The sequence below is a fragment of the Drosophila suzukii genome, chromosome X (genome assembly GCF_043229965.1).
Source record: "Drosophila suzukii chromosome X, CBGP_Dsuzu_IsoJpt1.0, whole genome shotgun sequence".
Taxonomy (NCBI): Eukaryota; Metazoa; Arthropoda; class Insecta; order Diptera; family Drosophilidae; genus Drosophila; species Drosophila suzukii.
This window is the reverse complement of record NC_092084.1, coordinates 3,708,280-3,735,250: the sequence shown is the minus strand read 5'-3', so window position 1 is coordinate 3,735,250 and position 26,971 is coordinate 3,708,280. Positions and strand designations below refer to the sequence as shown.

General features: G+C 47.1%; 2 protein-coding genes across 6 annotated transcripts; both read right to left on the bottom strand.

Moving 5' to 3' along the window:
- Positions 1–476: 476 nt before the first annotated feature.
- On the bottom strand, positions 477–16,006 carry nej (CREB binding protein nejire). Of its 2 annotated transcripts, none has more exons than XM_036820550.3 (13): positions 15,833–16,006; positions 14,507–15,100; positions 14,049–14,417; positions 9,917–13,984; positions 9,565–9,854; positions 9,341–9,498; positions 7,500–7,610; positions 5,917–6,865; positions 5,561–5,791; positions 5,266–5,496; positions 4,294–4,691; positions 2,645–4,151; positions 477–1,836 (listed from the first exon to the last, which is right to left on the bottom strand). In XM_036820550.3, exons 1-13 carry the CDS (start codon positions 15,885–15,887, stop codon positions 925–927), a joined length of 9,873 nt encoding a protein of 3,290 aa, XP_036676445.3. In that variant the 5' UTR covers positions 15,888–16,006; the 3' UTR covers positions 477–924. The 2 variants fall into 2 exon arrangements, with proteins under 2 accessions (XP_036676445.3, XP_036676446.3); XM_036820551.3 differs by having other exon boundaries at positions 7,500–7,580.
- Positions 16,007–16,124: 118 nt separating this feature from the next.
- LOC108015068 (brain acid soluble protein 1) lies at positions 16,125–20,644 on the bottom strand. 4 transcript variants are annotated; one of them, XM_036820555.3, is made up of 2 exons: positions 20,518–20,644; positions 16,125–17,613 (listed from the first exon to the last, which is right to left on the bottom strand). In XM_036820555.3, exon 2 carries the CDS (start codon positions 17,062–17,064, stop codon positions 16,327–16,329), a length of 738 nt encoding a protein of 245 aa, XP_036676450.3. In that variant the 5' UTR covers positions 17,065–17,613; positions 20,518–20,644; the 3' UTR covers positions 16,125–16,326. The 4 variants fall into 4 exon arrangements, with proteins under 4 accessions (XP_036676450.3, XP_036676451.3, XP_036676448.3 ...); XM_036820556.3 differs by lacking the exon at positions 20,518–20,644 and adding an exon at positions 19,005–19,141; XM_036820553.3 differs by lacking the exon at positions 20,518–20,644 and adding an exon at positions 18,958–19,124.
- Between the last annotated feature and the right edge of the window lie 6,327 nt (positions 20,645–26,971).

Below are 26,971 nucleotides of genomic sequence, written 5' to 3'. Positions count from 1 at the left end.
TTGAAGCTCCTATAAGGAGCACTTAATCAACTGCCGATCGCCAACAGGCACATGTTCACTATAGGCTATATATTTCTTGTGCGGATGCGGATGGTCGGGTGAATTGTCGTCGTCATCGTCGTCTGTCAACTGGCTTACAACACTACAAGGGTACAAAAAACTTAATTCAACTTTACAACACTCAATCTCTCAATCTTTACAAACATGCTTGATTCGTTTGTTCGCTTCTGTCACAAAATAAATAATTTTACGTTACAAAACATTTCGACATTCGCTGCTGCTTAAAATGTAAGTTACTAAGGAAAGGTTTTTCAGCTTTCGCTCAACGTTTTAAACGTTGTCACATCGAGGTCTGCCCATGTGTCGCCTCCTCATCCTACTAATCCTCCAATCCTGATCCTGATCATCTCATGCTTTTCTATTTCGGTTTGGTTGAACAACGAATTGCATTCATTAATTAATTAATACATGGTGTGTGTGTTATTAGAGCATATGAAATATATGATTTATATATTTACTTAATCGCGCGGGCTTAAATTGGAAATCGAATCATAATCGTTTGTTCAAATTTTGTCCTAGACTTAAAGTAAGGGGTTTGGGTGCTCGGATGAATGGGGGTTGTGGGAAGTTGGATATCTTAGGCTACAGTACAAATTAGGTGTGATAGTTGCTTGGTTTATAATCATGATAACGCTATACAATTAGGGGGTGCTTTTGATAAAAAAAATAATTATATAATAGTACGCAATAGGTCGTTTAAAGTTTAACACACACTGGTGATCCCTGCTGGCTGATGACGATGATGCTGATGTGGATCCTCGTCGTCGTCGTCGTCGTCTGGTTGGTGATTCAATCAGTCTAGCCCCTGGGCCACGGCTACCACCCATTGTAGCTGCTGCTGCTGCCGCTGCTGTTGCTGCTGCACTAGAGTCGCTCCACAAACTTGGTCAGCTGGTCGGAGGCGTCGGGCAGGGCGCCACCCGCATTGCCCACTCCGACATTGCCCACACCGACATTGACGCCAACGCCGACGCCCACACCCACATCCTGGGGCACTCCTGGCAGCGGCGACTGATGGTGCATGCCGTGATTGTGCATTCCGTCGTGCGGTGGTCCCTGCGGCGCCGGCGAATGGCTCATCACATGGTGCGGCGAGGGCTGGGCCCGTGGCGAGGCGGATGGAGCAGCACGTGGCGATGGCGCTGACCGTGGCGATGGCGTTGGCTGCGGCGAACGGATGGGCGGCGAGGAGCGGGCCGATTGCATCAGCTGCTGCTGAAGCGAGTGCGGCGTCGGTGGACCCATCACCTGGGCATTGGGTCCTCCGACCACCGCCGACGGATTCTGGGCATTCGCATTCGGCATGGCCACCTGCATCATCTGCTGCTGCTGGAGCGGTTGTTGTTGTTGCTGCTGCTGCTGCTGTTGCTGCTGCTGCATTCCCGGCGGCATCCCGACGCCCATCTGCTGTTGCTGTTGTCCGGGTCCTGGCTTCACGCCCACGCCCACTCCGACGCCAACTCCGACGCCCACCTGGCCCTGCTGCTGCTGCAGCATGTTGGAGGCCGCCGCCGCATTGGCCATCGAGTATTGATCGCCGCCGGGCACGGCTCCTGCTCCTCCAGGCACTCCGCCCACTCCCACGACGCCGCCAGCGCCGCCTGCTCCGCCCGCATTGAAGTTACCCGCTCCGCCGCCGCCGCCGCCGGGGAACTGCTGCTGGCCGGGACCGGGTCCCGCTCCGCCCATGTGCGGACCTCGCTGGCGCTGCGGATACGGTGGCGGGTACTGGTTCATCTGCATGTAGCGCATCTTGTTCCAGTTCTGGTTTGGCACCTGTGAGGGGGTGGAATTTATACTCAGTATAACAGCCGGAATTCACTGGGTTCACCCAATCATAGGATCGTTTTAGATAGAGTTGTGTTAAATGTGGGTTAACTGCAGACCTCATCAGGAAATTACTTTAGTTTAAATGAGTCTTTTTTAGAAATGACTTTAGAATGGATCTTAATAATAGAAAAACCTGATAATAACCAGCATTTTTGGTTTTTTTGTGGTCGACTATTTTTAATATTATAAATATTTTAGACCTCATAAAAAATTACCCTAGTTCAAATGAATGTTTTTGTAAAAAATGGTCTATAAATTATTATTAATAGTAGAAAACCCTGATAAATATTTTCTATTTAACTAGCATTTTACGGTATTTTGAGGTCGATTGTTCTACATATTTTGTATAGTGGGCATCGTAGAATTTATTTTTTAATAAAATATGGGTTTATACCTATTACAAACATCTGTATTATATAACTTCAGACCTCAAAGAAATTACTTATGTTTAGATAAACATTTTTTTTAACTAACTTAAGAGTGATATAATTAATGGGAAACCCTGATGACTATTCTATATATTTAGCATTGGTATGCATCCTACAATTATTTCCTTTTTTCGGCATTTGATTTTAGATTTTTATACCAAACCGTTTTCAGTATTTAGGATTCGCCGATTCTTATAGTAAAATAAGATAATTAGAAGTTTATATATCAATTTAAGGGATTTTCTCTCTCCAATTATAAAAATAAACTATATGACCCGATTTGGCCCCAGATTGGACTTTTTACGAGACTGTTCTTGGTCACTCACCATTCCTCCCTGCGTGGAGACGCCGGGCGACATGTTGGGCGGCAGGCTCTGCAGCATCATGGCTGCGTTCTGCATGTTGGGCATGCGATGCGGTTGTCCAGTGCCGGGTCCTCCCGGCCCGCCTTGCTGCTGCATGAGATTGACCTGCTGCTGCTGCTGGTTGGGATTCATCTGCTGTGGACCGCCGCCGCCCTGCTGCTGGTTCATCATGTGCTGCATCTGCTGCTGCTGCATCACCTGTTGCTGCTGTTGCTGTTGCTGCTGTTGTTGCTGCTGCTGCTGGGTATTCTGCGGCCCGTTGCCCGCCTGTTGCTGCTGCAGAGCTCCACCGCCGGGGCCGGGGGCTCCTCCGCCCGCCGCCGCATTGATCTGCGACTGGTGGCTCTGCTGGCGCTGCTTGATGATCGCCGCCATGATCTGGGGATTTTGCTTCAGGATTGTGAGGATGTGCTGGTTGCTCTCGTTGGTGGGATTGTTCTTGATCTTCTGCATGATCTGGGCGAGTTGCTGGGTGTTTAGGCCGCCGCCAGTGGCACTTCCTCCGCCACCGCCGGCTCCGGGTGGTGGACGCACGCCGCCCACAGTTCCGGCCATTGGCGGTGCTCCCATCCCCATGCCCATGCCTCCGTGCTGACCGCCGACGGCCATTTGGCCACCACCCAGCTGATTGGGTCCGCCCAGGCCGCCCATCATCTGTTGCTGCTGCTGCGGCGGTATCAGATTCGTCTGCATCAGCTGCGAGGGCTGGCGCATGCCGCTGGCGTTGTTGGCATAGCGCGCCTGGGGATTACCGCCGCCCGGATTGGCTCCTCCGCCGCCGGCACCGCTACCGCCCCACTGATCCATGGACAGCAGGTGGTTCACGTTCATGCCGCAGTTACCAGAGCCGGGAACACCAGGGCCCCCGGGTGGATTGCCACCGCCGCCCGCGCTTAGTTGTCCAACACCCACTCCTCCAACTCCGCCGACACCGACGCCACCAACTCCACCAACGCCGACGCCCATGCCGCCCAGCTGATTGACAACATTCGGATTGGGTCCGGCGCCTCCCATCGGTCGATTCATCTGCGGCGGCGCCATTGGCACACCTTTGCCGAAGTTACCGCCATGCGAGACCTGCTGACGGGCCGCCTCCTCCTGGACTTGCTTCACCACCTGCAGGACATTCGGCGACGGTGAGTGACCGCCACCTGGTTTCATCCCAATGCCCGGCTGATGTGGATGTGGTGAGGTCATGCCACCCATGCCAACGGCTCCGCCAGCGCCCGAAACGGGCGACGGCACTGCCACTGTGGACGGCGACATGGCACCCGCTCCAGGCGGCAATATGCCCGCCTGGCCGGGTATCACCTGCTGGCTAACCGCCACGCCGGACATCCCCACCACGGGCACTCCGCCAGCGACCACGGCCGGACCGCTGACGGCAGCGGGACCGGGCAGGGCAGCCGGAGCTGCTGTCCGGGACATGAGCGCCACACGACGACGCAGCAGCTGTTGCTGTTGGAGTCTGCAAAAATAGAAAGAAGGATACAAATGTTTTAGTGGGTCTACAGATGACTATACCGCACATAAACCAAATCAATTTGCTGCCTCTTCGAAGCATTTAATTGATACAAACGAATCAATACAATCAATTGAAATGAACTCACTTCTGCTGGAGCTGCTGCTGCTTGAGCTTGTGCTTGATGTTGGGACAGAAGGGCACGGGGCATTTCTGCTCCTGACAGTGCTTGGCATGGTAGCAGCAGAGGGCGATGAGCTGCTTGCAAATTGGGCAGCCTCCGTTGGTCTTGCGCTTGCAGTTCTTCGTGTGCTGGACGACGCGCTTCATCTTCTGGCACGAGGGCAGACGGCAGTTGGCGTCGCGACACTGGCAGGCGTGCACCAGGGATTGGATGCACCGCTGGATTGACTGCTTGCGGGCCTCCTGCGGATTGGCCTGCTTGTGATCCGCCGGCGCAGAGCCGTCGTCGATGTCGAAGCCGAGCTTCTCCATTTTGTGCGGATGGCCGACCTTCTCCTTGCAGACGATGCACAGATCGAAGTCCTGTGGAGTGGGGAAGGAAGGGAGAGATGGATTAGAAAGGCGTCTTCAAGTTTTACCAGTATTCCCCTCTATATTTCGCTTGGCGTGATCCTCTGTTTCTAATGGATAGCTTTGTATATATAAAGAATACTAGTTTTATACTTTAGATAAATACCCCTTAATGTATTGAAAATTTCTGAATCACTTTCTGTATATAAATATATGATATGATATATATGAATGATAATATATATATAAACCAGTAATCCTCAGATTCCCTATATGACTTTATATATATAGTTTAACCATTAACCATTACTTTAAACGAAGATTACTTTGTAAATCGCTCACTGAATTGCTGTCTGAATTTCAATTTCTTGCAAAATCAGAGCTTATTCTTCTACAACGCCCGATGTGCTTTATGAGTTGTAGCGTCTTGAGCGGTTCGCACTCAACTGAGCGAGACAAGTCGAACTCAAGCCACACTTATCACATTACCCGCCTTATCTCACTTGGAGTAGGCTCATGCTCATATGTATATACAAATCGTTTTTGTTTTAATTAAAAATGGGAATATCCCATAAACAATACTCACATCACAGACGGTGCAGTGGAATCGAGTCTCCACCGCCGTCTTGCAGTTGTTGCAGGTGTAAACGAACTTATCCTGGCCCTGGTTATGCAGCTCGTACAACATGGACAGCGTCGAGAACTGGGCGCGCCGCAGCGATGAGAACTCAAAGTGCTTGTCGCGGGCGAGGGTCAGGAAGGCATCGCGTCCGTCCATCAGATCACATGTGAGCAGCGGATCGGGATCCTGGATGGGCTGTAAAATGGAAAAATACCAAGTAAGTCAACCTAATTCCACTCAGTTATGAAAGCACACTAACCGCTAAGCTCGCTGCCGACTGAGCGGAGTGCAGACGGATCACAAAGAAGACCTCCTTGTGCTTCTCCATGGTCGCATAGATTTTGGCGGAGAGATCGTTGCCCGATTGGTGCTCATTGGACTTTTTGCTGTTCTTACGCTGCGCCGCCTTCGATTTGTTCGACTTCTTGGCCTTCTTCTGGCCCTTCTTCTTGCCATCGCCGCTGACCTCGTTCTCCTCGATGGAGAAAAGCTGGAAAGGATTAAGGGATCATTTTATAATATTACAAATATTCCATATACTATTCATATTTAAACAAAATTAGCTACTAGTTTGAATAGTTATATACTAAACAAATCCTTTCCAACCACACTTACATTCGCTGCAGCCGCTGCCTCGGCGGCCTCGGCCTGCTTGCGCTTCTCCTCCTCCTCCTGGTCCAGCTCCTTGATGCTCTCCTCCAGCACATTGGGCCAGAAGTCGCCCTCAAAGTAGGGCAGCTCGGCGGCGGAGCCCAGCTTGTCCTCCATCGCCTGCTTCAGGATGTCCTTGTAGTCCTGTATGATGCGTTCGATCATGCCCTTGTCGAGCATCTTCTTGTACCACTCCTGCAGGCGCTTGGGCTTTGGAATCTTTTGGTCCGTGGGATGGCAGTGGAAGATGTAGTCGTCGCCCTCCGAGGGCGGGCAGGCCCAGATGTGGGCCATGGTGTAGCCCAGCTGCTTCACATAGTCCATGTAGCCGAGCAGGATCTCGTGATATACAGCCGTACGGTATTGTCGTGGCCGGAAGAAATGAACGGAGTCCAGGTAGGCGATGTAAACACGCCGAGTATTCGGCGCCGGGCACTCCGAGCCATACTCCTGGACGTGCATGCCAAAGAAGCAGACATCGATGCCGTCCACCTCCTCGAAGGCGAAGAGGGCCTTGGCCCGATACGGGAACTCGTTCATCATCTCTCCCTGCTCCACGAATCGTCGCCGCATGCCGGGCTTCACCTCCACGCACTTGTCCGACGAGCTGACCACACGGATGTGCACCTCGCCGGCGCCCGCCTCCTTCTTCTTCAGGAAGTTGTTCACCCGGGTCTCTATGTACACGCCCAGCTTGGTGGTGGGCAGGCGCTTCGCATTGAACTTGTTCTCCTTCCGCTTCGAGTTTTTCTTCTTCAGGCAGTTGTCGCACACAAAGCCGCCGGGCCAAATCGAATCCAGCCAGAGCACACAGATCTGGTGCTGCTTGCGCCCGCACTCCTGGCAATCGACGAACGGCTCCAGCTCCAGGTGATCGTTCTTCATCTCCTTGAACTGGTCCTTCTTGATTTGGCTAAAGGAAGAGGGGAAACACATGGTGGTGTTCATAATTAAGGTATTTTTCAAATAATCTAAGCCCCTAATTTCCTATTGATAACCTATATCTTCAATTTTGTAATCTATTAATATTATAGAACAAACTAATTTTATTTGCCCCTGATTTTTCTCCAGTATACAAATGTTAATTAACATAAAATAATGGAGACCCTTAAAATTATTATACCTATTGAAGACTTTTAAAGCAGCCTATATCTATACATTTGTATCCTGTTTATGTTTATTTATTTAAACTAGCATTTTCAACTTTATCAGATAGTATACAAAGAGCTTATTGCTTTACGAATAAAATAGTTACTTGGTTTAGAGTGTTTCACTTAAACCGCACCTTTTCGAGGGTATTCAATTTCCAACATAAACTATTGTTTTTAATGGCCTTCCATGTAAATAATAATATTTCTGATCCTATTTCCTCAATGCAATGATATGCTATATGATCTTTAGTAAGATCGTATTTTTATCGAAATCTGGTCGGATCTACATGAACTATAGGTTATATTTTAGAAATAATCCCGTTTTATAAATCCAAACTATTTCCCAACTTAAAGTAATACATACAATATATATTAATTGCGTTTTTTGGTACTTACGTTTGCGATTGCAGAGGATCGTCGCCCAGTGTGACCGTATCGCCCTGGATGTCGTTAAAGCACTTTTGGCAGTAGGTGTATCTATTTGAGGCGACACCGTATTCCTTTAGACTGTTGTTTTGATTTTTGGTTGTTCGATTGCGTTTGTTTTTATATAGTTTTTTTGGTTTTTTGTTTTTTTTACGATTTTAGTTGATTGATGGACGAAATTTGAAGATGGCAGCCAAAAAGGGAACACAACAACACAGGCGTGTGTACAGGTGTATGGGTGTACAGGTGTTCGGATGTACGGATGTACAGGTGTGCGTGCAAGCGAGATGGTTATATGCATTTAGTCAGTTGCGAGTGTATATGTGAGTGTGGTTCATATGTTGTATTTGTTTCAGTTTTTTGTTTTTTTTTTTATCAATTTTCACACACACAGAGAGTGGTACACACACACAGACACAAAGTTTGATTAAGACACGCAATAATACAGTTATGAGGTGACACAGATTAACGGGTATTATTATTATTATTTTGGTTTTTTTGTAGTTGTTGCGAGGGAGAAAAGTAAATCAAAATAAACATAAAAAGAAAGAAAGGAAGAGAAACAAAAAGAGTGATTTTTTTTGCATTAGAATTTTTACACATTAATACAACAATTAAGGAGTATAATCGTTATAGGTACTTCAATATCCCATGAGTATTATGATCTTAAGTTTAGAACATATCAAAGAGCCAAAACTAGACAAGTTAAACTTTTTTAAAATTCCATTTTATACAATTAATATAAAGTGAATTGTATTTCAACTCCATTTATATGAATTTGAGATCGGTTTTCTATTATATCATATACCTCCTATGAATGTATTGTATCGTAACAAATAATACACTGGGATATTCAAGTTTTCCTGTTATATGAGTTCGGGATCGGTTCGCTTTCATATGATTTTATATTGATGTTTGAACAGATCTTGCAGTTGGGTTACTTGGTCGGGGTTTTTTTTATTAAAATATCCCAGAAGTACAGTCAGTACAAGGATGTGATTTCCCTGTTTTTGGTTCGTTTTGCTCGGTTCTGACTACTCGAAATATGTGGAATGTTAAACCTCGACTTCTTGGACCAGGGATTGGATTTCGTTAGGTTGAATCCAGTTAGTTAATGGCCATGATGGATCGGGGAATGCTTCAAGCAGCAGCAAAAGCAGCGATACTATAAGGTGTCTGTGTTTGTGTGTGTGTATCGTTGTTGGTTTGTTATACACCTCTAAATATATATCTTTTTCGAATTCCATTGTGCGCTATGTGCAACATTAATGATTTTATGTACACAGCAACATTAGGGATAAAACACACACACAGGAAAACACAGAAGAGAGAGGGCGGGAAAGGAGCAAGGGGGATCAAGGATCTAAAGCCATCAATTAGTGCACAAAACGGACATTTTAGATTATGGTAAAGTAAAGATGCTGAAAGCAGCAATCAAACATTGATACGGAATCGGTAACAGAGAGAGCAAGCGGTTTATAACTAAATCACAGGACCTGTTCTGGCTTTATAATTTTCACAGCGTTTTTATAGAGCCTAAATATTTAAGGTTTTTAAATTTTTGTCTGAAAAACTGTTTTCAAAAAGAGATCTTTGAAAACCGAAACAGGCCTCTGATTACAATAAAAGACATATATTCAAGGACTCGCTGCATTGGAACATTCTTAAACGAGCAAGCGGTTCAACTAAATTACATTTCACATCAAACAGAGAAACAGAAACGAAACGGAGCCAAGCAAATATTATCCTCGACGGGCGAGAAAGTATGGGTGGGGGCAGAAATGAAGGATCCAGATTGGATCAGCACATACCTGTTCTGGTAGCTGTAGTACTTCGCATCCCGTGGAATCGTGCACAGCTGCTTGCCGTAGCAGCAAAGCACCTGTGGATTGAACGTGTACTTCCTGCCGCAGCAATAACCGAGGGCTTGCATTACAGGATCGATCTCTGCCTCAAAGACTTCGGAAAGCTAATGAAAAAGAAAACCACCAGAATTAACCGCGAATTCTTGAGAATACCGCTCCTAGCCACATACCTTTGTGCAATAACGATAGACCCGCGATGTCTTGCGGTTATACAGCCAGGCATTGTCGAACATCAGCCAAACATCATCCACATACTCCCAGGGATCACTGTACTTGCCGTTCTGGATGTTGGTGCGTATGGTGCCCAGGTCCATGGGCTTCTTAACGATCTCAAAGTAGTCGGGAATGCCCAGGGCCTGGGGATCGACGGGATAGCGAAAGGGCACGGATTCGGGCTCCTGCCTGTAAAGCTTCTCCAGCGTTGGTAGCAAAGCGGTGCGCAGCTCTTCGGGATTGAATTCTATATGGAAGAAATAGCGGGTTAGTTTAGATTATTCTACATACAAAGCCTCCTTCACTTACGGCATTTCTTTTTCTTATCACCCGCATTGGGGGCCAGTGGCTCCGGTACGAGTGGTTTCGTATCCGTCTTGGGCTTTATATCCACCGCACTGCCTGCCGCTCCACCATCGTGGGCGCCATTGATGTTGTCCTTGCCGCCGCCAACACCACTACCACCTTCACCATGATGGTCTCCGGTCGTCGAACCTCCAGCTTCGTCCACATCCATGGCCTCGGTTTTAATCTTCACCTCGCCATCGAGACCATCCTCCGTTTTGATCTCCATTTTGATCATGCTGGTGCCGTCGTTGTTCACATTCTTTCCCTTGCCGCCGCCCGTCGAGCAGTCCATCTGGGAGCTGTCGTTGTTCCCGCCACAGCTGTCGTCCATGAACTCCTTCTTGATATCGTCATCCTGCTTTATGGAGTCCAGCTTGCCCTTGGAGGCCATACCGCCAGCATTTCCACTACCACCACTGCCGTTGGTATTTTCGCCAGATGGCGAGGGTGTCTCGTCGTCGTTGTCCCGCGCCGCAGCCTCCAAGGCAGCCATCTGGGAGGATAGACTGCTGGAGCTGCTCATCATGCGACTGCTCGACGACGTCGAAGTGGTCGTCGTCGCTCCCGCTCCACCTCCGGCCGTTCCTCCAGACATGAGGAGCAGTGGATTGCTAGCGGGTGTGGTAGATGATCCACCTGCTCCTCCTCCACCACTGCTGGTGGCCATTGTGGCCGAGGTGGGAGTGGACACAGAGCTGAGCGGTGTACCCGAGCCCGCCGAGGAAGATGATGATGACGTGGAGCTGGCACCCGCCGCAGTGGCTCCTCCACTGCTGCTGCTGTTGCTGCCACTGCCGCTACTCGCACAGGTGGCTGCTGCCGAGGCGGGTGTACTGCTCGCCGCCAATCCGGAGGCACTGGTCGCCGGCACTGGGGAGGCGGGTATGTAGGGAGGCGTACCCGGCCGATTGCTCAGCGGCTGTTGCATGAGACTGCTCACCGAGGGCGGGTTGTTGTTAGCACTGCTGCTATTGTTGTTGTTGGAGGGCGTGCCGATCGAGGGGCCGTTGGACAGGAAGCCAGGCGATGGGCTCGGAGCTGAAACCGTCACATTGGAGGCGGATCCACCCGTTCCGGGCGCTCCAGCCCCCGCATTAAGCGCCTCCAGACTCGTAGGCGTGGGCGGCATGTTGTTAAGCACACTGCCGGGCTTTTGTTGTTGCTGCTGCTGACCTTGTTGCTGCTGCTGTTGCTGCTGCATTGGCGAGCTAAAGCTGTTGCTGGTCGCCTGTTGCTGCTGTTGCAGGGGCGTGGCATTGCTGAAGGGCGATTGCGGCAGCAACATTCCCTGCTGCTGCGCCTGTTGTTGTTGCGCCTGTTGTTGCTGCTGGTGGATGTGTCGCTGCTTCATGATCTCGCTCAGCTGAGGATTGGCGCCTGTGCCGCCGTTCGCATTGATGAACTGCTGCTGTTGCTGCTGTCCCGGCACCGGACTGGTGAGCACATTGGTCGTCTGGTAGGGCGATAGCGCCGGATTGACCACCATGCCACCGGGACTGGGTCCGGGTGGACCGACCAACATTTTTCCGGCTCCAGAGCCGGGTGGTTGCTGCTGCTGTTGTTGTTGCTGCGGGAACTGCATGCGCTGCTGCTGCTGCAAGGCGAGCATGTTGCCGCCGGGCGAGTGACTGCGCATGGTCACCATGTTGTTGGTGACACCCACACCGCCGACGCCGAGAGCTGCACCCGTCTGCTGACCCAGTATTCCCGGTGGGCCCTGCGGACGCAACTGCTGCGGCGGCATCACACCGCCCATGGGACTGATGCTGGGATGAATGCAGCCCTGCAGAGGCTGCTGCTGCTGCTGTCCTGGCTGACCCTGCTGCTGTTGTTGCTGCTGCTGGGGAAGAACTACTCCGCCAGCACCGCCAGCTGCACTACCCGCGCCGCCAGCTGCGCCTCCTGCTCCTCCTGCCGCCGGATTCGCAACGCCCTGGTGCTGCATCAACATCTGCTGGTGCTGCTCCTTGCGCTTCAGTCGCTTCTCCTCCAGCTCCTTCTGGATCTTGTAAATCTTCTCGGCCAGCAGGTGATAGTACTCGGACCTGGACTTGGCCATCTCGTACATGTCCTTCTCGACCTTCTCCGCATACGAGACGAGATTGTGCATCCGCTTGTCCTGCATGGTGGTGGGATCCGAGGTGGGGAAGATGGCCTGCACCAGTTTGTGGACGAGATGGTTGCGCAGATCGGCGGTCACCGATTCCCGCCAGTCCTTCTCGTTGTCTCCCGGAGCTCCAGTGTTGCCGCCATTGCCACCGCCGCCGGCAGTTCCAGTTCCACCGCCTCCAGCGTTCTGATTGGGATTGCCCGCGTTGCCACTGCCAGTGGTATCGGCCGGCATCAGGACACTGGAACCGGCTGCCACTTGGCCACCGCTCGCTCCAGCACCCGCCGTTGCTCCGCCCGCTCCGCCAACCACATGGCTCTGCGGATGTACTTGGGCCACCTTCAGCTGCTGCTTGTCATTGGCTCCAACAGCTCCGCCAGCTGCGGCACCAACGAAATTGGCATTGCCAAAGCCACCGACGTTGACAGAGAGTGGTGCTGGAATGTTGCCACCCAGCTGGGCGGGATTGGGTTGCTGCTGCTGCTGTTGCTCCACCATAGTGGCCAGGCCACCGCGTCGTCGGTTCTGGCCCTGCTGCTGCTGTTGGAGCATCTGTTGCTGTTGTTGATGCAGGCTGTTCACGTCGTTTGGCAGGACATTTGGTCCACTTGGACCGCCTGGACCACCGGGTCCGAGGACCCTGGCAGCCGGCTGAGCGCCTTGCATGCGAATCACAGGAGGCAATCCTTGCTGCTGCTGCTGTTGCATTCCACCGGCTGGTACGGGCGATAAGCCGACCTGGCCCATGCCATCGAAGCGACGGAGCTCCTGCTGCTGGACCTGCTGCTGGTGCACCTGCTGTTGCTGCTGCTGCTGCTGTTGGGTCAACTGTTGGACCATGTCGGCTGGCGTTTTGGGCGCACCCGGTGCTCCGCCCGCTCCCTGCTGTTGGGGAAGAACTATGGCAGTGTTCTGACCACCTCCCGGTGCCACCTGCTGTCCTTGCTTGCCGTCCACCACCAGACCGGAGAGATTCGGCTGTTGGTTCTGTTGCTGCTGCTGTTGTTGCTGCTGCTGCTGCTGAAGATTACCGCCTGCTCCGGCTGCTCCACCAGCCGCTCCGCCGGCTCCTGGTGGTGCACCTGCTATTCCGGCCGGGCCGCCACCAGGTGGAACACTCGCGTTTTGAAAAACCGAATGATTCTGCCGAAAGGGATAGCAAATGATGCAGCCACTGTTCGTGCACGTTTTGTAGTGCAGCAGAATCTGGCGCGAGGAGGCACAATGCTGCATGGTGCAGTCCTTGCTCTGCTTGCAGGTGCCCATGTGGGCCAGCACGGATTTCATCGCTTTGCAGTAGTTGACGTTGCACACCTCTCTGTTCGGGTTGAGGTTCTCCCTTCGGTTGCACTTGTGGGCATGGAGCAGGAGCATCAGTTGCTGCTGGATCTGTCGCTTCCGATCGTCGGGCACATCGCGATTGGCGCCACCGGGGCCACTCGCTTGCACGGCGCCTCCAGCTCCACCGCCTGCCACTGCCGGCACGCCAGCAACTGCTCCTGCATTGGCCACAACACCAGCTCCTCCCAGTCCCACTCCCTGCTGCTGCTGCTGTTGCTGCTGCGAGGTTCCTGGTTGCTGCTGTTGCTGCTGCTGCTGCCCTGGATGACCTAGCAGTTGGTTGGGTTGCGGAGGTCGCGGGCCCATGGCTCCGGATTGCTGCTGCGCCAGCATCTGCTGCTGCTGCTGTGGATTCCCACTGACCAACTGACCAGCGGGCACGGATCCATCGCCTCCGAGTGTGGACATGGGCACCACAGTGCCGACTGGTCGGTTACCCTGTGGCATTCCCGGCACAACTCCGCCTCTTTGGGCCATCTGCTGGGCGAGAAGTTGCTGCTGCTGTTGCTGCTGGGGATTGTTGCCACCGCCAGGGCCTCCATACTGACCCACTCCATAAGGCAGACTGTTGAGTTGACCTGCGTGCAGATAAAAGCAAGATAGTCAACGAATCCTTGACATTACGGTAAGGAAAACACTCACCCATTTGCATATTGGGATTCTGCATGCGTGGTCCTCCGCCACCTGGTCCATTGCCTGGTCCGCCGGCTCCACCCGCAGCGCCCATGAGATGAGGGCCACGGAGCATATGCTGTTGCCCCACCATCCGGCCCATCATGGGGCCATTCTGCATGTGCATGCCCTGGTTGGGGGTAACTGCTCCGCCGCCGCCAGCGCCAACGCCACCAGGTCCCGCTCCGGGTCCACCTGGTACGGAGACGGCATTGATCATACCGCCGCCACCGCCGCCTGGCTGCTGCTTCAGATGATTGACCATGCCGCCCATGCCGCCGCCCACGCTGTTTGTCAGCACCATGTTTCCCAGATTGCCCTGGGCAATGGTGTTCATGCCTGCAAGCAAGTCAGCGAGAATGGGATTGTTATAGACGGTGTTACATAGAATTCTAGACTGAAAGCTAGACAAGATTAGAGAGACTCACCTGGTATGGCATTCATGCCATTGTTGCCATTATTCGATATCGACATGGGCATCGAGTTGACCATACTCATCTGGGTGCCCACCACCTGCTGCATGCCGGCTTGGTTGGGAGACTGGAGGTTTGGCGACTTGCTGCCCAGCTGCTGCATCCCGGGCACCACCATGGCGCCCTTCTGGCCCTGCTGCTGCTGCTGAAGCAGGTGGTGCAGCTGTTGGTGCTGCATTTGGCTGATCCTGTTGCCCGCACCGGAGCCGTTGCCGCTGCCGTCGTCGCCGCCTGTGCCGGATCCGTTGCCGCCGCCGGCTCCGTTCATCTGGGAAGGCACCACGCCGACGCCGACAACACCGCCGACGCCCACATTGACGCCGACGCCAACGCCGCCAGGCCCGGAGCCAGGTCCTCCTGGTCCCTGGGCAGCCGGCTTATTGGGTCCCCCGCCGGGATTTGGTCCGGATGTGGAGTTTGTGGTCACGCCGGAGGCGCCGCCGCCTCCATTGCCGCCGCCTGCTCCGCCGGTCAGCTGATCCGACCAGCCGCTGTTCGAGGACACCAGCTCGTCTGGCAGATTCTCCTCCAGAAAGTAGGAGATATCCGCTGCGGGAAGAGGAACAGAAGGGGGATTAGCAAGGGGTTTGTCAGGGATCCTCACGTAGGATCAATCATAATACAATTTCTAGATATGGTGAAATTAAAGACTTACTATCTATTTGAAAAAAGAAAAAATATTCTTTAATATCCGTCATATTTTATACATATATTATATAGAAAAAATTTCATTTACATATTCCACATCTTATGGTGCTTCTTTTAATATTGAAAGACACTGCAATCCTTATGCATTATATACGAATCTTCTTCATAAAAAGATCAGGAAAAGTTGGTAATGATTGCTTGTTAAAATAACACATTACGAAAGAAAAAACAAAATGCCGGCTTGCGAAAAGTAAAGTTGGGCTGAGATTTTCTTTCTCCCGTTGCCAATGACTGGTCAAGAAGGGGTTCCTTTGATATTAAAAGACAGTTCTGGAGGACCACTGCAGTCCTTATCCTTTTGTATTTATAAAATATCTTCATTAAAAGGTCCCAATAAAGTTGCTAATGATTGTCTAAGTTATAATACTATTATTATTATGGTATATTAACTAAAATGAACCATTTTCTTTGACATTTCGAAAGAGAAAATAAAATGCCGGCTTCCGAAACGTCAAGTCATACTGGGATTTTCATTCTCCTGTCAAAATGTGGGAAATGAAAAATGGAAAATGGAAAACGAAAAACTGGAGAACTGGGAAAATGGAAATTCTCTGGGCTCTGGGCGGTACTCACTTGGATCCATTTTGACCCGCTTCTGGGGCGGTTCGTCTAAGTGATCGGCCATCATATAGAGTTAGTTGGATTGTTCCGTCGTGGACGCGAGCGAATCCGAAAACGAAGACGAAAAATGATTTGGGGAAAATAAAGCGGGGGAAAAGGTTCCTCCGTTCGCCGGTTGTATTTCCGAGTCCGCGTATTTGCAAGTTTTCTTGATATAATATAATTTTTATGTGTCTGTCTGGTGTTTTTGTTTCGTTCTGACAATCCGACCACGTTGAAAGTCAGTCGTATTCTGCTTTAGGGATTTTGACAAGAAGCTTGGTTCGCTGATTTTCTTCTTTTTTTTTTTTGTTTTTGACAGTTGTTGCACAGGTTGCCAGAAGATTTGTTTAGTTTAGTGTTTTAAAAGATTTACGATTTGTTGTTGCTCCTTTTTTGTTTTCTTTTCTTTTTTTTGACACTGCAACACAGGGCACACGCACAATACACAACACACAAAGAGGCACTCAAAAGGCGTGGCTGGCGAGGATTGGGATTTGGTATTGGTGTTTTGGGATCTTCAACTTGATAGAGGAGGTTGTTGCTGTTGTTGCTGAGGTGTTTGTTGCTAAGGATGTTGCTGCTGCTGCTGCTGCTGCTGCTGCTGCTGTTGTTGCTGCTCCAACGATTAGTTGCCGCTGCAACGAAAGCAACAACGTCACCGGCGCTATCGTCACCGCAACGTCACCTGGCGGAGATTGTGTTGGAGATGGAGACCACCACCGCGCTGCTGTTGTCGTCGTCGCTCCCGCACCCACTCCTCCTGCACCTGCTCCTGCTCCTGCTGCACCTTCACCTTCTCCTCCTGCTGCACCCTCTCTTTCACCTTCTTCGTCTGCCGCTTCCGCTGATCCTGGAGGACCGCGCAGCCACCACCGCCTCCTCGTTGCGGAGCCGTTGAGATCGTTGTCGTTGTCGCCGCCACTGGCGCTTTGGCCAGCAGACAACTCCTCCACCTTCTCCTGGTGCTCCTTCTCCTCCTCCTTCCTCTGGTGCTCCTCCTCCTGCGCCTTCGCCTGCTTCCTGCTTTCCTCCTTCCGCTTGACCTGTGTGGTGGATTCTTCTTCTCCTACAACTCCTAGCTGCAGTTTGTTTTTGTTGCTGCTGCTGTTGTTGCTGCTGCCGTCGTTGTTCTTGTTGTTAATATTATTGTTGTTGTTGTTGCAATTGTTGTTTGTCGAACAGCAGCAGACACACGCGTGCATTTTGTGTTGTTGGGCCCCAAAAACACCAAAAGTTGACCTTGGCTGGGCGGCTCGATGTTGTTATTGTTATTGTTTGTTTGTTGTTTGCTTGTTTGTTTGTTTGTTGTTGCCTGCCTGCCTCCACTGAGCGAAAATTAACGGTCGTTGTTTTGCTTGCTCTCTCTCTCTCTTCTCACTCTTCCTCTTCCTTTGCAATCCGCCTTATTCCGCTTTCTTTCATCTTTAATCTGCTATTTTGTTTTTGGCGGCTTTTTTCGGCTCCGCTTTTCTTTACATATACATAATATATTTTACTATATATTATATATGCTTGTGTATACAATTAATATAATTTATTTTTTTATCTGCACTTGATTCGGTTTTCATTTACAATTAAAAAGGGGAAACTAAGCAATTCACATTGTTGGCTGTTGTTGTTGGGTTTGTTGTGTTTCGGTTGTTGTTTTTGTTTTTGTTGCTGGCGCTGCTGCTTCTGTTGTTGTTGTTTTTGCTGCCGCTGCTGCTGCTGCTGTTAATGCCGCCGTTTGCCGCTCTAACATTGCACATAGACTGTAAACGCACAAGAACAAATAACAATGCCTATTAGATTATTGGAACGAATGAGCCGCACACAAATCGAAAGCAATATTTATTTATTATTTTTTAGCCGCGCGCGAGTGGTCAGCGAAACCGAGGGGAAAAGGGAAACGAAACTAAATGCAACGAGAAGAGACAGACGATGACAGTTCTCGTTGCACTCTCTGCGCCGCTTGACGACCACTCGCTCTCGCTCACGCTCCCGCTCTCAATCTCAATCTCTCTCCGCTCTTCTCTGTTCTTGTCTCGCAATTTTATTCGCCAATACTATGCGCTGTACTCGCTACTCTGCTCGCAGACGTGTGGACGTGTGTGTTGGCCTCTCGCTCTTCTGGCGCACACACCACGAAAATGAAAATAATAAAATTTATTTTGCCGCCAGTTCACAAAAAAAAAAAACTAGTGCCGCTGCTGGCTAAATTATGCTTTAAAAGATGCTCCAAAAATGTAAAGTGTAGAAAAATTAAGAAAAAAGGAGGGAAAAAATCACCCTTTTGGGGGGACAAAAATAATGCAAGAGCAAGGGAAAAAATCAACTAGAAATACCAGCCGGCTGAGCCTGTGGCTTACAGTCCAGTTTACATTTTAAATGGCCGAAAAAGTGGCCGTATTTTGATTTTGCTTCCGCATTCGAGCGGCCATCATATGAAATTCAATTTAATAAGGCGGCGAGTGGCGAGTGGGGTGCGAACGGGATGACACTAGAGCGCTAGTGGGGCTGGCTGACAAAAGCTTTCACACACGCACGCAGGCACGCACACACACACTTGGGGTTTGGGGCGCGCGTACAGAATTCTCACAGCGACGCCAACGTTTTCACCACACAGTTACACACACACACACGCACACCGTGAACAGCGAGTTCGTGCCAGAGCGAGCACGAGTCCGAGAGAGAGAAAGCGTGCGCTGGTATTGGTGCCGAGCGGCATTGGTGTGCATACACACACGACGGGTAAGCGGCAACGAGTGCGAGGAGCATTGGAAAAAGAAAGAAAAACAGACGACCAGAAATATATTCCATTTTTTTCTGTGTTCGCTCGTCGTTTTCGTTTCGTTTTCTTCTTCACGTCGTTTCAAAGTTTCTATTGCAGAAATTTTTTGTGTTGTCTCCGCCAGAGCGTTTTTGATTTTTCCCGGCTTGCACAAAAATCGCAAAATTTTTTTGAGGAAATACGAAATTCGAGAAAATGTCGTGGAAAATTTGAAAAAATTTCCGGCCAAATTTTGGCCGGTTTTTAAATTTTTACAACACAACCGATTGCCACGCACTAAATTTCTAAATATTCTATGGAATTTTGCCGAATTTCGGTTTTCTACCATATATTTTTCACATTTTCCGGCGATTTTAGAAAAATCCCACAAACTTTTTCGCAACACTAAAACAAAAAAATTTCAGTCCGCTTGTGTTAATCGTTCTCCGAGCCAAAAATGTTTTTGCTTCAGTGTGACCGCGGCTGGCCGTTCAAATACACCACCGAGCACGGAAATACACTAAAATTGACTGTGCGACACAACACGCGAGTGGGCTCTCGCCGCTCTCGTTGCTCTCGCACGCTGTTGGGCCCCTGCTAGCGGCCTGTTACGGCCCGAAATCCATACAAATGCCGCTGTTAGCGCGCTGTTGCCACCGTAACAGCTGTTAGCCGCCTGTGCAAAGCCTGTTCCGCTCCCGGCTCTCGCTCTCTGCGTCGGCGAGTCCGCTCACGCCACGCGCTCTCTGAGAGCCGATACGCACACACCCGCACACGTATGGCGCGCCAGATAACGAGGCAGCGAGTGCAGAGATGAGCCCTGCTCACCGGTGACTTATTCGGCGATATTTTTATGCGGCCGCAGTCACTGCTTAAGTCGCGCTAATTGCGCGCAAATGTTTGGAAATGTAGAGAAATAAAGTTCACCTTGGAAACTAGTTGGAATAGTGTTTTAGGATAATTTGTGTTTTGAAAATGTTTTCCTACTTAGCTTTTTCGATATATAAATTACAATTTTATTCCGCCTAAATTGTTAAACTAAATTTTTTATTAGTAAAATTATTACTTTTACCATCAATCTGATACAATATATTGACCATTTAAAAAAAACGCAAAAGTGTTTTTAGAAAAGTCTGTGTTTTGAAGGATATAAAAAAATTCGTTTTTGAATTAAATACAAGAAAAAAAATAATAAATAACGATGTTCACCGCCGGATCACGAAAAGAATCGAGTCACTGGCTTTGCGCATCTCTGGTGGGTGCAGTGTGAGCGTGTTTTCCGCTTGCTCTCGCCGCGAGAGAGAGAGAGAGGCGACAAGCCGAAAAATCAGCCGCCGCAGGATAACACTATTGTCGTCCTTGTCCGACGAACCGGTGGCCATGCAAACAACGCACAGAACAAATTAATTTTCAAATTGTTCAAAAAATGCCCCACTGGCTTCTTGATTTCCCCCTTTTTACGACCAGAATTCTTGTGTTTTTTGGGGCAGCTTTCCGTTTACTTTCCCAGCACTTTTTCGATTTTCGCGCGCTGTCGAATGCGTTTTTATTTACAATTTTTTTTGTTAGCGGCCGCCGTTGTTTGTTGCACATACACAACGCACACACACACATACACTTTCCTCCGACACACAGGCGCACACACACCGACACGTTGTCACCGAAACGAGCGGGATAGCGATACGGCTGGCTGGCGCTGGGTGCACGAGTGTGACGGAGATGGCACGAGCGAGACTCCAACGAGACGGGTCAGCGAGTCGGCGAGAGATGACTCTCTTTTGCGATTGGGAATAATGCCCGACTTTTTACACTGGATGCGTTGGCTCTGGTTATTTAATTATGCTATTTTCCTAGGGACATTGCAAATCGGCGGCACTTAATCTGCTGCCAGGCACGCCACACCAACCGATAGTTCTGATCCAACGTCACTGCTGCGCCTCGCGTGTACAATTTGCGCCAATTTTCCCCCCTTTTCTCGTCTTTTCCGCCGCTCCTCTCTTCCTCTTCTCCCTCTGCGGCGCAGTGCTGCCCATTTGGCTAGTTTGTAGCTCAAAAAAGCAATAAGTTGTCTCTAGCTATGTTGTTGTAAAAAAAAAATTATTTCATTTGTATGGAATTATACCTTAATAGACGCAAATTAAGTTAATATTGGTAATAAGTGCGAGCTAAGATAAACAATACTCACTGGTAGCATCTCTTAGTTCTGTTCTAAAGGGTTCTAATACAATTTTGGCGACTGCTTCATTAATGATATTTTAAAATTATTTAATTCTAATAAACAACTTTTTTTTTAGTTATAATTTAAAAATTATTTTTGCCTTTTGGAGACATTCTGAAATGCCATCTCGTGAGAACAAGAAAATTATTATTAAAATTCTCTTAATTCTGTTCATAATGGTTCTAATACAATTTTGGCGACTGCCTCATTAATGTTTATTTTTTTAAATTATTTTATTCTAATAAACAACAACTTTTTTTTAGTTATAATATAAAAAAATTATTTTGGCGTTTCCAGACATTCTAAAGTGCCATCTCTTGAGAACAAGAATATTAATATTAAAAAAGAAAATCTAATTTGGATTTGGTTAATTTCGATAATTTGGGTCAAATAGAAAAGTGCACGCTCTTCGTGCGAATTATTATTTTATTTATTGTAAAACAATTGTAAAATACAAAAACCTTAATCATTTTACATTTTTTGGATCAAATATAAGCTGTTCTTACTAAAATTATTGCAATTAATATTTAATTGGGACTACTTAGACCAATTGCTAATATAAAAGTGTTAAGACATGTATGAGGTCCATTTTTTGGATAAATATTAAGACATTGTTAAAAAAAATGATTACTAACCTGTTTAAAATAATTTCGGAATAGTAATGTAGTATCTTCAAAGATTTTAAATTTTAAGAAAATGAAATGGAACATTAAAACTGGTTTATTTAAATAAGGACTGAAACATATTTGTATTAAAATAGTTTGCGATAAAATTAAAAATACTTTTTCACCACATAAGAGGTGAATGAAACGTTCAAAAACGCCGCCAACAGTGTTGTAAAATTTCAGAATGCGATACTTACCGACGTCACTCACCACCGCAAGCGAATGCAACAACCGCAACAACATCCGCTATGTAAAGGTGTCTTCGATAGGTAAGGATGGTGCATCGGCTTAGACGGGAAGGTGTACTTGCTAACCGCCTTTAAACAATGGAAAATAATAAGTTTTCTCTGTTATAAATTCTAATATCATGGAAAGAGATTTAAAAACTTGATTACTTCTTACATAGTGTGATTTCGTTTATAATTCTTTAAATTGTACCTCCTTTGATTTCCTTTGTACCGCCTACCAAAAACTGGAAATAAATCAAAGTTTCGATTCAAAATATTAATGTTAGTTATTTTTCCAGCAAAAGGACAATTAAGAATATGAGTATTAAAATAATTTAACCAAGAAAAATGTACAAGAAAGTGTCAACGTTCAATAAAATAAAACGTTTAGGAATATTTAAATTTATTTATTTATATAATTTCTAAAATGGTTGAATCATTTTTTTTAATATCATATTTAACTTAGTTGATTTTTAAGTTGATTTATAAAAATACACATTTTAAATTTTAAATGTTAATGGAATATCGATAGAGGAAAATTCGGGGGTCTAAAAAGCTATGGACATAACTCCGTTCCTTTCATTACTTTCACAAAAGCCAGACTACAAGCATCTCAACTAGCAAAACTTCCTCAAAAGTTTCACTAAAAAAAATTTAACTTTAATTTCCATATGTCGTCCATTTACAAAAGATTACGCAACCGAAATGTCCACTACACTTGATAAGAATGAAGTGTCGCAATCGGAATCCTCGGATAATGAAATTATTTTTTTGTTTAAATTTTGTTTTTTAGTTAATATCATTTTCTGAATTTTTGATTTCCATAAACAGTTTACAAGTTGTTCAAAAATATTGTTTTTCGAAAAATTGAAAATTGCGGTGAGTGTGGGCTCTGTTTATTATTATGCAACAGGAATATTTTTGATTTCCCTCGCACAGGTCGATTGCCCTTTGAACCTGTTGTGCCGACACCGACTGAAACAAAAGTCCACGATCCTGGGACAATGGAGCAGCGGCAGATTCTAAGGCATCAAAAGAACAGCGACTCGCAATTTGGAATCGGACCAATTAGTTGTCCTTTGTCCTGGCACCTTTGTCGCCTGGATTTTCGCAAACACAGTAGAATCACATCGATTTTCCCATGCTTCTTCCCTTGCTTTGCCACTGTTTCAGCCCAAGGAGTCCTGTTTCAGGACGGAGGATCCCTTTTAGATTTGTTACCATTCCATACACCATACCCCATACACCATGGACCGTGGAGGGAGCGCAGCGGGCGTGCGGTGCGGAGATCAGAGGAGCGGTCCGCCGCGGGGCGCCCTCAACTGATGATCATTTCGACACGGCGGCTTCTTGCATTCTCCTCTCCGGTTCTCTCCGGTCAGCTCCTGTTCTCCGTGCACTGCGCAAAACTTTTAAACGAAATTTATGAAAAAAAGAAAAAAAAAATTATCAACTGTTAGCTGAATTTATACCTTTTTTGTTTTATTAGCATATATAAAAACTCATGGGAATGTATTGAAAAAAATCGATAAAATGAAAAAAAAAATTTCTTAAAATTAGAAGAATCAAGAATTTTTTAAAATGTTAAATTTAATAGATAGTATTTCGTGGAATACCTAAAACTCTAAAATTTCTGTAGTACATTTCATCAAGAAAAAATATTTGTGCCCAAATTAAAAAAAAAATAAAACAAAAAATCAGAGGGTGTTGTTTTTAACCTTGTATATAACTTTAAGGGGTTACATATTTTAAAATTTATGGGAATAAAATATATTACAGGTAAAATTTTTTTATTTATTTACCTTATAAGAGCATAATGATTTACTTTTGAGAATAGAGTTTTTCATGATAATGTCTGGGAACAATTTACAAGTATTTTTTCCAGTGCTGCAACAAGTGTCTCGAGTTCGGACATCTAGGGATTTCGGTTCGGTCGGCCAAGTGATTTCCCGGAAAGTGTTAGAATCCCCTTGTTTCGGCACTCTTTCTTGGCTCCCCCGCTTTCTACCCCTATTTAGGGGCTGTAAATTGATGCTGTTGACATTTTTAGTGCAAAACGGTCCCCGAGGAGATCTCTAATATCTTGTTCGCGGTTCGGGGCCGCCCCCCTCCCCTCAGAGCCACACGCTCCGTCATAAAAGAGAAAAACACACATGGAGGGTAATATTTATTATTGAAATTAAAATTTATTGTTTGATGCTATTGTTTGTTCTGTTTCTTGTTCCACTGTGTGTGTTTTTTTTGCATCGTTGCCGCTTGATTAGAGAATTCAGTGGAAGTCCAAAGATCCCGAACCCGAACCCAATTCCTAAATCGATTGCGATCCCGAGAGATGGCCACAAGTGCGCCCCGAAAAGGTCAAAGGGGGCGCGGCACGACCTTGCGATGAGGCCTGAGGATTGCGCAATCTGTCGTCAAACAGCCGATACAGTTGGGTAAATCGAGTCGAGCTCTATGTGTGTTTGGATATATTCTGGAGGGAAGGGTGAAAAAAGAGGGGGCGTTGCCTGGACCTGCTAGATGAATTCCTTTGCCATCTGTTGCATCTCGTCGATAATGCCAGCACAAGTCCCACTTCATTTAATATATGTCTTTTAAGTTTTCTTAAGTCAAACCATAGTCAGAATAGATGAGATGCTACTATCTCAATGAAAGTACTTTATAGGTGATTATTTTTAAAAATATAATATGATAAGACAAAGAAGTTAACTTATAGATTAACAATAATAATTTTAATAAAATAAATAGGGCTTGTTCTCAAAAGATAAAATAGAACTGTCTCAAAGAAACCTTTTTTTAGATGAAAAATAATATTTATCATCACAATTCCTCTGTTCAAAATGTTTGATTTTTCGTATTATTACCAAAGTAAAACGATAAGACAACGACTGAGATACAAAACCCAGATCAGCTTTTGCGAAAGTCAGAGATTGTCCAGAAGTCAAAGATAGTTAGCGATAGGTCCCAGAAACAAGGTATACAAGATATACAAAGTCAATTGGCGAAAAAACCCCGGAGATTAATCTAATCTCGACGAAGAACGGGGCGAAGACGCTAGAAAGGCCAAAATATTTGCAGACAGTGAAAGGATTTAGATGCGAAAATCCCCATAAATCCAATTAACACAAATCTGCATAACGGGTTAAGGTTGCCGGTCTGGGTCCTGTCGCAAAGGGAAAGGATTACGAGCCGGCAAGCCAGCCATTTCAATTGAATACTTCTTGAATCCTTCGGCTACCTGCCCCCTTTCCTTCGGATTACCGCAGACGATCCCTTGACTTTTCCTGCTAAGCGATCGTAAAACGTGGATTATGCATTTATGGCACCCCGCGGCAGCCCCGAAACCACCCAGCCACCCACCGCCCACAGGACCTTTGGTCAAGGGGTGCGGTTTAATCCGAGACCACCAAAAACCGATGGGAGAGCCATATAGCTGCACTCGGAAAAAATGCGGGTGACTCTACGCCTTTTGATTCTGGCCCTAGAAACTTGCAGGTATTTTGTAGGCCAACTTCTATGCAAAAATATAAAACTAGTTTCAAAGTAAATGTCATTTTTTTTAATTTTAGGAAAAACGGATTTATGAAGTAAATTTACTTTATCTGAAAAATGCCTTTTTAGGAGTAAATATTATCTCTAGCTAAAAGAAAAAATCGCTATTAACTTAAATTACTAAAACTCAGGGCGAATACTTTTAGAACGCACCTTCACTACCATAGGAATATTTTAATTCTTTGATAGCTTTGGGGATAGATTTTTTTAGATTTATAGCTACAGCCATATAAAAACAGTTATCATCTAAGAAATTGATATATTTCGAAAGCAAAAAGTACCCCTTCTTATTTTCCTGAGTGTAGAGCACCAGAAGATGTCGCATTAATCTGCCAAAGGACTGCGATCAGGATCGAGAATCAATAATTACGATTCAGGCGTAACCGAGTCGGGGGCTAGGTAGCAAAACATGACGGGATAATCCTGGAAGGGTTCCAGGCTGTCCGCATTCGGGATTAGAGACGATCCAGCGAAAAATCCCGCGGATGAGGAGCTTTGATGCGACGAAGTCAAAACTTTTCCAGCCTAAGCCCAGCTTAGGCCCTCCACAACCCCCGATTTTCTACCTGCCCCGATAGGCGATCTCTGATCTCCGCCTTGTTTGGTGGGCTCGTCGCGGCTAATCAATTGATTATCGCCATGGATTGGAATGGTTAAGATCGGTTCTGTTGGGGACGTGGGCTTGACTGTGTTTGTGCGGACTATAGAAGCGGATTGAAGGGAGTCACTTCCTCAAAATAGATTAGGACTCATTTTGCATAATATTTGGGCAGCTTTACAGATCAATTATGTCACGATTAAGTCGATAATATGTTATGATGATACTTTCCTTTACCTTTTTATAAAGATCACTTTTATCCGATTCGGTTACGATCTTAAGTGTAGGTAAGTAGGGGTTTATTTGGATCTATAACAATTAAGGATATTTCTTAGATCTTTTGTATTTGATATTATTACTTTCCTATGCTTAAGAGTACATAAGAATATCTCAGGAATATATAAATGTTATGCATTTTCGTATACCTAAGGCTCCTTTAAAGTTTCCCTTAGAAGTCTATGCATTCTATTCCCCTTTGAAAACTACCGTCTTCCCCTGCTCCCAATCCCCAAAGCGATTTTCCAACTTCATTTGACCTAGTGGTACAAAAAAGTGGGCGTGTTCCTTGGTGGGCGGTGGTGGTAGATAGGGATAGTAGGAACTTTCCTTGCTGTTGCTGCCAACTTTTTGCTAATTGATTATGCGGCGACGTTGTGGCCCAAGGACAAGAACAAGAAGAAGAGCAAGAACAAGAACAAGGACAAGGAGAAGTCCCTGAAAAGGGGGTGGGTCTGGGGTGGAAAGAGGAAGGCGGAGGGCGGAGGGAGTCGGCAGGCGCAGGCAGACGGTCTTCAAGTCTAGTGGACTTCACCATTGTCATAAATCTTCGGTGGCCAAAGGAGCCAGAGGAACAGGATGAAGGGCGGGAAGAATCGGGTCAGGGAGGGGCAGGGAGGGACAGTGAGGGGAGGGCCGAGCACGAGACAGGCTCCTTGTTGTTGCCCTGCTTGCCTCAATATAATTGTATCTTCCGTTTCATTACATGTTGCCCAGAAGTCCCAGTCGCATACCCAGTAAAGCACAAGCTGGGCATATGGGACTGAAATGTATTTAGAAAAATATTTTAATATTTAGTTAGGAACTACAATGTTTACCTCATA